The sequence below is a fragment of the Vidua macroura genome, chromosome 2 (assembly GCF_024509145.1).
Source record: "Vidua macroura isolate BioBank_ID:100142 chromosome 2, ASM2450914v1, whole genome shotgun sequence".
Taxonomy (NCBI): domain Eukaryota; kingdom Metazoa; phylum Chordata; class Aves; order Passeriformes; family Viduidae; genus Vidua; species Vidua macroura.
Genome location: NC_071572.1, coordinates 114838486 through 114851308, shown reverse-complemented (window position 1 = coordinate 114851308; position 12823 = coordinate 114838486). Strand labels below are relative to the sequence as shown.

The 12823-nt window shown below is 42.5% G+C and overlaps 1 protein-coding gene across 5 annotated transcripts in view; it reads left to right on the top strand.

The window, feature by feature from the left end:
* The first annotated feature begins 721 nt into the window (after positions 1–721).
* Positions 722–12823, top strand: part of EPHA3 (EPH receptor A3) — a 177804-nt gene continuing 165702 nt past the window's right edge. For all 5 annotated transcript variants that reach the window (XR_008435637.1, XR_008435636.1, XM_053969688.1 and 2 more), the window contains exon 1: positions 722–844. Coding sequence is in view for 3 of the 5 variants with exons in the window: in XM_053969688.1 (XP_053825663.1) it covers positions 724–844 (121 nt within the window). In the remaining 2 variants the exon portion in view is untranslated. The remainder of the gene's footprint in view (positions 845–12823) is intronic.

Here is a 12823-nt window from a genome sequence, read left to right as displayed (position 1 = left end):
CGAGCCACGGCGGCAGCCCCAAACCCCCGAGGTTTCACCGCTACTTTGCCGCTGCCTTCCTCCCGGGAGAAGCCCGGTAACTGGACACGACCGGATGGTAGCTGGCCGCAACACCCACCCGGGGCTCCCGAGTTACGTGACTCGGGTCACCCTGCCCTATTGCCGAGCCCCCGCTCCGTGCAGCTGGGCCGGGCTCGGGGGCACCTTCCGGGGCTGGGGGCGGGCTCCGGGGTTATCTCCCGGGGCTGGGGGCGGGCTCCGGGGTTATCTCCCGGGGCTGGGGGCGGGCTCCGGGGTTATCTCCCGGGGTTGGGGGCGGGCTCCGGGGTTATCTCCCGGGGCTGGGGGCGGGCTCCGAGGTTATCTCCCGGGGTTGGGGGCAGGTCCGGGGTTATCTCCCGGGACTTGTGGCGCACTCCGGGGCATCTCCGCGGGCTGCGGGCGGGCTCGGGCTCATCGCCCGGGGCTAGCGGGGCATCTCCGCGGGCAGGCTCCGCGCTGCGCCGCCCGGGGCGGCGCGGTGGGCGGGGCGCGGAGCGGGGCGGGGGCTGCGCGGCGGCGGCGGCGGGGCCGGGCGGGGGCGGCCCCTCCCGGGCGCAGCGCGGAGGCGGGCGCGGGGCATGGTCCCGGCGCCGGGGCCGGTGGCGGCGGCGCGGAGCGGGCGCGGAGCGGTGGCATGCGGCGCGGAGACATGCGGCTGTGCCTGCGCTCTGCCCCGCCGACATGGACCGCCGCCGCCGCCTGCCGCCACCGCCGCCGCCGCTGCTGCTGCTGCTCCTCCCGCTGCTGCTCCGCGCCGCGCTCGGCGCTGCCGGCCGTCTGAGCGCCCGCCCCGGCAACGAAGGTGAGCCGCGGCACGGCCGGGTGACCCGTTTATTCCCCGTTCTTCTTTTCCGCTATTCCCCCGCTCTCTCTGTTTATTTTTCTTCCTTTTTTTATTTTTTTTTTTTTTCCCCCCACTCCGTTATTCCTCCCCCACCCCGCTGCTCCCCGTTAAGGTGGTCCCGTGCGGCAGCGGCTCCTCGCCCCGGGAGCGCGGGGCTCGCCCCGGCACAGCGCGGCCGTGCGGGGGACGGATGGATGGATGGATGCATGGATGGATGCATGGATGGATGCATGGATGGATGGATGGATGCGCGGGCAGCCGCCCTGCCCTTCCCCGAGCAAAGTTGGCGAGGGCAGCGCAGCCTGTGCCGTCCCAGCCCTCCGGCAGTGACGGGGAGCCGCAGCCCCGGGGCGAGGTGGCCCCGGCGGGGCAGGGGAGGGGCAGTGGCCGGGGACCCGCAGCCCCGGCCCCGGCAGGTGCCCGGGGCGAGCCGCCTCTGCCCCAGCCTCCGATGCCACCATCGCTCTCAGCCCGGGGATAACTCCGAGCCCTTTCTCATCTGGAGGGGTGGTGGTTGCGCTAGGCGTCCTGCCTTTCAAAACTTTTAATTAATACGCAAAAGAAGCTCGTTGCCTTGTAAAACCTCCTCCTGGCTCCCTAGCGGGTTTGTGTCAGATCGTGTTGTTTGTATCGGATGTGTATCAATGTGCTAAAGTTGTGCTCGTGTGTGTATGGGAATGTGTGTAATTTTCCGAAAAAAAAAAAGAAAAAAAAAGAGTGGTTTATTTTCTTTTGCTGTGTTAATTTCTAAGATGACATTTGCTGAAAACTCGTGCTAGGTTTCAGGGAAAATAATAAATAGTGACAACCAGACACTGTGAAAGTGATTGAAATACTTGAAAAAAAAATCCTCAAAGACCCCTGTCCTTTCTCTGTTAAGAAAAATAAAAAAGAAATGGAGCTTTTGCTTGCTTGCAGTGAAGGCACTCGGCATGACCAGGATGTCCAGTGTAATTATCTTTCGGGATAAAATCTAGAGGGCAAAGGTTGTGAAGAACTTCTAGCACCCAACAGCCATGTAAAACTCACACCTGCTTGAGTGGCTTGGATGGTTGGAAAAGCTCTGAAACCTGTCAGAGCAATTATTTATTTCCCCCTTACAAATAATGCTGATGTACTTACTGATATTCTGGGTGCTTGTGCAATAAGGCAGTGAGATAACAACTTTGCATGATTTCTGGAAGGAAAAAGGAGTACATAAAAACCTAAGGAAAGATGCAAACTTCACAAGTCCTGGGTTATCTTTAATCAGTCGGTTTCATTGCTGGGAAATAATTATAGTACCGTTATACAAGAGGAGAAGTATGTCATCTGTTTGTGTGTTTTATGTAAATTTGTTCTGTATGCAGTGCTGTACAGATTTATTTTAAATGAGCGTGCTTTCAACAGTCCCTTTTAAACCTCCGGATAGAAGCTATTTTGTAAATATTGTCATTTCTCAAAAATTATTTCCAGGAATGGAAGCAGGAGTGTGAGTAGGGGTTACTGTTGTCTCCTAACCATTCCTCTTAGGGAAGGGCTGTGGTTCTGTCAGTCAGTGGAGCAGCTCTGCCTCCATGGCAGTGGAGACACATTCTGCAAACTGAGAGTGACTATGCCAGAAAGATACTGAAGTGCTCCAGTTTGCAAAAAAAAAAAACAACCCACTTTTTGTGTCTTTGTTTCGAGTCACTGGCGCTGAGAATTGAGAAAGGAGGGAAAATATGGGTATCATACGGAATGCATGTTAAGTACACTTGTCCAAGTCAGCTTTCAGCAAATGCTGCCTCCCTTCTCTCTTCTCAGCTTCAAGGGCTCGTACAAGATAAGCAATATTTGCAAAACGGGTAGTGAAAGCAACAGTAAAAATGCAGTTACAGGAGAGTAACCTGCTTTTGAGTGGCCTTTTTTTTTAAAGTATATATTTTTCTATGCTTTTAAAAAACAGAAATACCGTCAGTTTTCTTTTAAAAAAGGAGATCAACTTTTAAGGGTTTTTAGTTTTTAGTTTTTTGTTTTTTTTTTTTAAACCCCCATTTAGGAAAGCTTGGTAATCCTTTTATTCATTTACACTATATGGATTGATCGTGTGAGTTTAGAAATCTTAATTCTTATAATTTGCTGACCCACTAATTGGATGAACAAGTGTTAGCGTGCAGCTTTAAATCATGTCAGAGGATGATGTTTTTCTCTATTAAATAATCTTTTTCTAACCACTTTATTTACATTTCTGGTGTTGTTCCCATAAATTTCCTACCAAACTAGAGATAGATGTTTCTATATTTCTCTGGAGTATTTAGAAAAGTTTCCTTTTTCCACCACTGAGAATAAAAAAAGATATATTTTGGACAGCATTTGTTAATGTAGGGACGTACGTAAAAATGTCTACCTTTTTCTTTACATTTTATATTAAAGCTACTGTTGAAATTCTCCCCATAAATTGTTTTAACAGCGGATGGAACTAATTTTTGGTGTGTTTGTGAAGCTTAGTCTAACTTCTAGGGGATTTAGATGTTGCAGTGGGTACGTGATAAGAGTGTGGGCAGAGCTATCAGAGAAATAACTCCTGAATTTATTTGACTTGAAATAATATTTTTTTTTTAAATCCAACTTCACTTAACGTTTGTAATTAATATTAAAACTGGTAACTGTTGATGGTTATACTACAGGGGAAGTGAATGGGATGAAGGGAGAAAAGGGTGAAAGAAGGGCTGAAGACAGACTGCTATCTTACTGCACTTTGTGGTGCTCAGTGCTTTCCCTTTTTGTCTTTTTCTTGGAGATTTTCTTAATTTGCTTCATCCCAGAGAAATTTTATTTAGGCCTTTTTTTCTGGATAAAAAGTAAAACTTTCCCCCGAGTTTGTTTTCAAACTCTGTGGTGCTCGTGAGAAATTTTCCCTACACAATCACAGGAGCTCAAGGAGGTTCTCTGAAGCTCAGCTTTATCTGTGTTTACTGGTAAAAGGTGTGTGCTGTTTTCTGCGGGGCAGGACAATGTCAGGAAGATTTAACATCCAACTTTTCCAGTTTGGAGTTTGCAGCCTGAGCCCCGTAGGTGCACAGAAACCACAGGTTCTCCTGTTCCACTCTGCTGGGTATTCTCTGCTTGCTGAGGATTGTGTTTCTTTTTTCTTAGAAGGATGCAGTTCTCTTTCTGAATAATTCCTGTGGTATCAAGAAATCGAGTTGAGTTCTGTCATTTTTTAATTTAATAATTTCTCCTCGGTCTCTTCTGTAACTATATTGCCTGCCTGAGGGTACCAGCCACCTTAATTTCACTGTTTTATAACCCACAACAGTTAACACTTGACCTAGGTCATTAACAGGATTATCAGCAAATTTGTTTAAGCTTTTACTGACAACCTGAATTGCTTCAATAATATTTTGACTGTGCAGACAGGAAACTTCTTGTAACCTCTCAATCTAGCATAAAATTAATTTCTTGTGAGCACAGCTACCAAAAGATCAATACGGGAAATCTGCTTACAGTACTTGGCTTCAAGCAGTGCCTGTTTTGGGTTTACAGTAAGAAGGTTCCAATCAGCCTCTCTTTTCAGTCTATATTGGATTTGGAGCTGCAGTTTCATCTTCTGAGCATTGATTACCTTCTCAGAACTTTGCAGAACCCCACAATTAAATGGACCATTTTTATCTGAGCTGGTCTCTGTTAACACTTAAAATTGCTAAAGACAATTTACTGTGCCTCTGTAGTAGTGACAGCTCTTGGTGTGGTTTTGAAAAATGTGCTGTTTGCACATGGAACAAAATTCTTGCCCAAGTCTTGCATGTGATTTTGGGAAAGACTGACAATACTGGGAACTTCTCAATAGAATCAGAAGGGGGAAATGCTTTTTCCAAATCTTACTTTGCTCTATGTCACGTATCATTAGGTCAGGCTAAGTCTTCATTTCTTGTGACACTATTCCTGCTGCTGCCCCTGGCTTGCAATTGACTGTTTATCTGCAGAAGAAGTTAAAAGCAGGTTTAGAAGTCTGAATGTGATACCTTTTAAAATTTAGTTTCAGAAAGCTCAGAGTTATGGGGGGCTAGAGGACTGTTTTTCATACAGCTGTGTCGTGTTCAAAGCTCCTGTGCTTAATCCTAAGATGTATGATTAGACAAATAATAAACACGTTTTAAAATTCACACCATGGTGTGATGGTTTTAAAACTAGGGGAAATTGGGTAAATGCATAATTTTCTGACAACATTTTTGATAGTAGACTGTAGCATGTGGAATAACTTATTTTCTTTATGTGTGTCACTGGGCTTTTTTCTTGACTTACTGCTATTTCAGCATAGTGTATTAAAATGAAAAAAAATCTCTCCTTTGGCTATAGCAAACTTAAAGCAGGTGTTTGAAACTCAGAGATGTGCAAATTGGACACAGCAATTAATTCTTATTGCAGTTAATTTGGACACAACATACTTGCTGCCCAGTGAAGCACTCGGGGCAGAGAAATGGGTCAGAACTCTTCTGTACCCTCAGCTTCAGCAAAAAGGCATCACCAGATGGGCAAGCATGAAACAAATAATAGGCACACCAAGTTTAACAGTTGTTTACACAAAAGCTTTGCAAATCAGGAATATGTTCCAACTGAACTTAAATTTTTCATTCCCAGCTGGGAGGATGTACAAATTAGTTTTAATTTTTTTTAAAAATTATTCTCTGCTGGAGTTAGGTAAATTGCTATTAGTATACTTACTTTTTGATTCTGGTGGAGAACTTGGGAGTTTTCCTCTAGGAAAATGTCTATAATTGCTCTTGTTCTTGTAATCCCCACTTGATGAAAGTTTAGAAATACAGATGCAGGTGTTCATTTTCTCGTTTTCAGAGCTCTGGATTTTATCACCAGTGAGGGTCACTACAGAGCTGTTACCAAATCCCACAGTCCTGTTTCTGGAGTTTTATACAGAGCCTGAGTTAGTGCCATAAGATACCTGTAACTCGTGTAGCTTGTAGCTGCTCTTTGATTTTTCTGGGAAAGAAAATAAAAGCAAATAAGTAAGTGCTGCAATAATCATACTTTTACTTATGGTGAAGTTCACAGATCTGCTCAGTGGAGCTGGTATTGAAACCCAGAAGGTAATTTTGATACCCTGAGGTGCAAAATCGGATGTTTCCAGAGTTGTTAGATAAATCTCCAGAGGTGGGGCAGAGGATTTTTCCTAACTCTGCCTTTCTAAAGCATAATTCCAGCATCCAAAGAGTGCTTTTTCTGGAATGGAACATTTCCTTTCTTTTGTATTGTTAGATTTGTTGAAGCATTGCTGAAAATATATTTGCAAGGAGGAAAAGGCTTGCCATAAGAAATGACAGAGTGAAAAAGAAGACTTTTTTGTTTGTAAAAGCATCTGACTACTGTTAAATGATTGTATTTCCTAAAAATTCACCACAGTGGGGTAACCCTTATTTCTGTAAATGCTTTAGAGCAGTAGCTTTTTTTTTAAAAAAAACCACATATTTAAACTTGTTCTAAACAAGAACTAAAACTTTTAAACAAAAAATAGGTTAATTCAGAATATTAGATATGAGCTCCCAGGAGTGTAATTTTGGAAACAGAGTGTGGTAGCAATTTGTGGACTCAGGATTGTATTCCCCAGCAGAAATTTTGTGTTTTTTTAGTTTCTTAGGCGCTTGCTAAATCCAGGCGCAAGTTCTCATTTTGCAGTGTGAAACAGATGCAAGATTAAAATTCAGTCCCTTAAACTGAAAGTTCCTTTCAAATTTCTGCAGTGAATGAATGAAAGAAATTAAGATGTAGAAATAAAGATAATCCTGCCTGAAAGAAACCTTGGGATGGTGACAGAAAAGTTCCAGTCTGCGAGAGTGATGGGGAACCCGCACATAAAGCCTTGAATTTGCAGAGATGTTATTAAATCAGACACATTGTAAGCAGAAACATTTGTACCACTCTCCTGTTCCTTTTTTTTTTTTTTTTTTTTGTTCATTTAACTACCGTGTCCTGCTGTTTCAGGCAAAATATGGAGGAAAATCCCATTAATCTACTGGAAAAATATTGATGAAAGAAGAATAGCAGAGCAAACGAACAGTGGTTGAAACTTGCTAGCAATTAAGAGAACAATAGTTTGAATGTTAAGGTTCAGTCAGGGTAGTTTAGCATAATATGGTGTGGGAATGGGGCTCTTTTTTTTTTTTTTATTTCCAGCTGGTTTCTCATAATGTTTTTATATCTATATTTGGACAGAAATATTTGCATGGCATTGTTTTTTTTTTAAACAATAATTAAACCTGCTAAAGTATAGCTGCCTCACATAAGAGGACAGCAGTTAAAATCTGGAACTTTTAAATTGGTGCCTAGAATGGAGGGGTTTGTAGAAAATCTAGAGTGACAAGTTACTCTTTAAATAAATTACAATTAAAGCACAAAAATATATTTTGGTCCGTGGTGGGCTTCCCACAAACTTTGTGCAGTAACAAATAACAACAAGTGACGTGGGATTGCTTAGTTTAGTTGCTGAGAAGTTAGAAGGCAGCTGGAGGGGGTTTGTTCTTGAATTTTTTTTTTTTAAGAGGCAAGACTTTTTGAGAGATCCATTTTAAGGGGGGAGAGAAGGATTAAAGGAAGAGAAAAAGTAGGCAGAGATGAAGAAAATTGGATCTGAATATTTAAAAAAAATCCAAACTTCCTCTGATTACTGACAAAGTTAGGGACCCAGAATTCAGCCCTGACAGGGATCTGAACAGTGAGCAAAGCACAAATTAAGAAATTCCTTGCCTCCCTGCAAGTCTGAGCTTTGTTTACATTAGTAAGCTTCGTGACTCTGATTTACCAGAGGTGAATTTCAACAGAGGCTGCAGTTAAGAAAGGGTGGAGGCATTTTCGCCATTCTATTTAATCTTGCTCTGACAGTGCTTTCTTTAAAAAAAAAAAAAAAAAAAAGAAAAGCAAGGCAAGTTATGTCTGCCCAGCCTTAATGTTCATGGAAAAAACTGACTTGAGGCCTTTATCTTGAGACAGGTTCTGAGGTGGTGAGAGCTTTACCCTGCAGAAACTTTTCTCCCATGATTTACCCCGGAGAACAAATGTCCTGGCAATGCCTGAGTGCTCAGCGTTCCTGGAGTACGTGGCTCCAGCTGTGGAGAATGTTCTGTGCTCACCCAAAGTCTCCAAAGAAAACCCAGCTGTAGGGAAAACTCATCAGGTTCCTTGTTCTCAGCCCACCTGCCCACCCTTCCTCTCATGCTTGTGCCATTTTTTTTCTGTCCCTTCCCTTCCAGAAATCAGCCAGAAAGAGTAGAAGGCAAAGACAATTTTTTTTTTTCTGGTTTTTGAGGGCTGTGTGCCCAGTCCTCTTTTTACTAAAAGCTGTTTACCAGAGGGTGGGGATGCTTTGACACTGAAGATGCCCAGAAGAAAAGACAAAAGAATTAAATGTTTAATGGCATTGCTTTTCCTGAAAGATGGGCTAGGGCTAGACAGAGGGTGTTCAAGGAATTTAAACAGAAGTTTTCCAGGCAAACCAAGGAAAGAAGCACTGGAGAAGAGGTGTGAGGAACATGCTTAGTTTATGGGATAGGATGGAAACCTGAGCCCTTTGTGGTAAGGTGGTGGAAGGAGAAGAATAAGCAGAAGACAGGGGCCTGAAAGTGTCTTGTGGGTAGAGGGGAATAGAGCAGTCATTTACCTTTGTTATAAATATTTGTGTTTCTCACATATGGAAGTAGTGAAAAAAGATGTTGGTGGGGTTTTGGTTGCAAAGGCAGCAAATGAAGTCGGGGCAATTCCATTTTTCATACGGATAGCTCAGCACACATGTTCTGCATTAATTACCTCCATAAATTCTGTTAACCTGGCAAACAATGAAAATATCATGTTGGTGACATCACTGTATTGGAAAAGAAGAATGGGTTCAGCATCTTGGTTTTCTCAGCATGACATTTGAGGAGATTTCTTATACTATTGGCATTTTGCTCCTGCAGTTTGCACCATGGTGTTGAGTCATTTGCTCTGTGGGTTTATTTTATCTGTGGGGCAGCCATGTAAGGGCCCCAGCATTCCATGCAAGCTGGGGATCTTTATTCATGGAGGTAGAGAAGAAAAGTTTGACAAAATTATCAGGGCACACTTGAGTATGTGGCTTTCCAAATATAGTGCTTCAGGATTCTCAGAATTGTTTTACAATTCTTGACTTCTGTGCTTTAAGCTTAGAAAAACAAAACTCAACCAAGCCCATCCCAACTCTATTTATTTGTGCCCCATGCAAGGAGTGCCATAAAAATAAAACTTTTTTCTGAGTTGTGGCATGCTGCCAGTGGATTCACTAGGGGGATATCACAGCCTTTTAAACAAATGAATGCTCATTTCCTGGACTTATGCTCTGGTCCCTGTCTCAAAATTTTCTGTCCTCCAAAGGGTTATTGATCACTTGCTGTGGATTTTGTTGATTACTGGACCTTTAATATGTTTGAACTGCAGTAAAATCTGTGGGAACCTTGGAACTTTTAGTTGTGGGTGTTGTGTGTGCCCAAGAGTCTTCTCTGTGACACTTTCTGGTGTCTAGAATTCTAGAAACTGAGCATGTCATAGTAGGTTTGGACTTCTCAGCTTACCTTAAGTGAACTTGGACACCGACTCAACATTTATTTTCCCCTTTAAGCTCCTAAAAGTCTTCCCAAGGGGGATCTTTGTCACACTCCAAATCTACCAGACCTTCAGAGAGCACAGTTCTATAAAACTAGTGAATACTGGAAATTACTTTTTTTTTTTTTTCCAAGGGAATGTAGAAGTAAAAGAGTTAGATGTGCAGTGTGGTTAAACCTTTCTGAGAAGTGCTTTAGGACTTACTGAAATGATCTGAGTAATGTTTGCTGTTGAGTTTTGGCTAGACATAACATGTGATGCCATTTTATTTGCCTCAGGGTTTGGGCACCCGGTGGGACTGACAAATATGACACATCCTACAAGAGACCCACTTCTTTTCTGGGCTGATAAAAGGCAGGGGTTGGCAGAGTTTAGGTAACTCAATCTCATCCTTTTTTTTTTTTTTTTTTTCTCTGAGAGGGGGAAAATAACTTGGGTTTTAAAGGGAATTTAAACTCCCTTTCAACACAGTAGCCCCCATTTTGCATTTGCATATGTAACATGGTGCCTCAGTGGTATCAGATTTAATGCCAGAGCGGTGGAATGGAATGAGATCTGTAGGATTTGGATCTGAATGCGAGTTCAGCTTTACTCTAATTCAGGTATCCTGAAGCTTTCTGCCTCTTGCTTTTTGTAGGAGGTACTGGAACAGGACCAATTGGAACTGTTTAAAAAAAAATGCAAAGAAGCCAAGGCGACAGTAATTTGGAACCCATTAGGTTAATCCATTTTTAATTTTTATATCCTTGTCTTAATGAAAAGAACTGGCACATATCAACTTACAGGAAATAGCCTAATAAAACTGAAACCTTATTAGGCCCCTTTGATAAACAGTGCATTCCAGCCCACCACCAGTCATATGTTTTTGCATACTTGGAAATCGAGCTTTGTGCCACTTTAACAATATCAAGAGAACGCTCATGTTTCAAAGTAATAAAAAAGAAATAAAGATCTGTTTTGCCTGTGTTCATCACTGAGAATGGGTGGATGGTTGTCCCTTTTCCACAGGCAGGCACCATACTTAGCAAAATGAGGAAAACCACTGGAGGGCTTCCACTTAGCATGGAGTGCAGGTGATGTTTTTATTTATAGGCATTCCTGAACTGCTGATTGCTGTCCTGCATTCCCTCCTTCATGGCAGCCTTTTGAGAGAAACCTGCAGTGAGGGATTGCTGCTTTGGCTGCTTCTGCTTCTTTTTCAGCTGTAGGAAAAGCTGAGGTATCTAAACCTGGCCTCAGATGCTCTTGGGGAGTGTGTTTGATAAGAAAAGTAAAATCTGGGAGGAGGAAAATGAAATTCTTCCTGTTCAAAAACTGCGGGAGGCTGCCATAAATTAGAATTTGCCAAATCATCCGAATTGATGGTGGAAGCTTTTATGTTCTGCAGAAGCAATAATCTCTAGGGTAATTTGACATAATTTGCTAGTTTTTTGTCTTTTCATCTGATATTTATAACAAAATCTCTTAATTTTGGAAAGTTTTTACTTAACATTTAAATGAAAATAATGAAGGCTTGGTCTTTCCAGTCTTTTCTGAAGATTCCTGCGTTCAGAATTGCAGCAATTCTGTTTTTTAATTCATTTTTGTTTTTGTTTGCTCGTTCATCCCTTGCCCCCACCCTGGTGGAGTCCTTCAGTCAGCAGTTTGACCACAGATTGAACATGACAGTTGCCAAATTTGGAATGTTCTGCACAAAATCACATTTGTGTTGTGTCACAGCTCAGGCAAGGAGGGTTGGAAGTGCAGACCCCACGGGGCTGTGCCTCTCTCAGGACTGTGGCCTGGCTTTGGGCTCAGCAGAAATCTCAGCTTTAGCCAAGAATTTTTTAGTAAATGGGCCAAACTTTTGGCATGTGGGTTGGCTAAGTGCTGCAAAGTTCTGCTGGCTGTTTTTAGATTATTTCCTTCTGACCAGTGCTAACATCTTCACTAAAATATTTGAGGGGAAATGCAGGACAAGAAAATCACAGGAGGCTTGACTTATTATTAAGCAAGCAGCAAATCAGACTACTTAAAACCAGTCTTCACTGCTGGGCACCCTTTTTTATTTGTTGTCCCTTCCCAAAGGTTTCTTGGTCTGCCTTAGCTGGTTTCATGGCAACATCAGCGTGATAGCTGATCCTTAGCTGGAAATTAAAATTGCATCAAGGTGCAACTTTGGCCTTGCCTGAGTTCTGCCTGCCTGCCTATAAATGTTGGTTCTAGCCCCAGAATAATCCAAGACACAGAGGTCATGTGCTTCCACTGCTGGGGCAGTGAAGAGTTGGGAAGACTCAGATCTGTGTTCATAGGTGGATGAAAATACAGGTGCAAGCCCCCTTTGCTGGGAAGGGTTCACCATTCCAAAAATGTACATCAGGCTTTGTGCTGACTCCACTCTGTCCCACCCCAAAACCAACTTCTGGCTGACTTTCTGCCACAGAGTATTTTCTTTGCTGCTTGGGATTATATGGCACTTTTCAATTAGACATTCACCATTTTTTAGTTTTTTTTTTTTTTGTTTGTTTGTTTGGTTTTTTTTTTTGTTTTTTTTTTTGTTTTTTTTTTGTTTTTTTTTTGTTGTTGTTGTTGTTGCATAGCAAATTTAATTTTTTCCATTTGTTGGCATTTTTTTAATAACTAGGCAGGGTATTCCTAAACTCAAAGTTTGTTGCCAAACAAGGGAAGACAAAATGGTGGTGTGAGGGTTTTTTAATGCATTTTTTAATATTAATGAAAAATGTTCATTATAAAAATATTTAATTATAATTTTTAATAATTATAAATGTTAATTATAAAAATATTTAATTATAAAAATATTAATTATAAAAATATTTAAGTATCTCTTGACATTGGCTATTGCTCTGTATTTTCTATGTAAAGAAGAAAATTTGGAAATGCTTTCAACTGGTCAAATTGTTTGTAGGTGGTTCTCTACATATTGCAAGCTGTAGGATAGTGTCCCCTAGCAGGCTTTCCTCATTTCTTCAGCAGTGAGGGGAATCTCAGAGTGATTCTACCTGGCACGGGATTTGTTTGTTTATTTCCATTCTTCCGGGAGGTATTTCTACTGTATTCAGTTCATTGTGGCAGTTCTTACTCCACGTCTTTCTGGAAATGCTGCAGCTTTCAGGCTGTGTTCAGGAATCACTTCAGTCTTAGGGTTCTTTTCTTTCCTTGACATCCCTCCTGATGAAACATGCTGTTAGTGAGCCCTGGACCATCACTCCCAAATCTGGAAGCAGTTTCTGGTAGCACGAGTGTCATATTCCACCCGAGCCTCCATTCATCTGCTGCTGGTGCTGTGAGAGGGAGGGGGAGGGAGCTCTGTGTTTCACATCCACATCCCTACTCCAGTTCTGGAGAGAGATT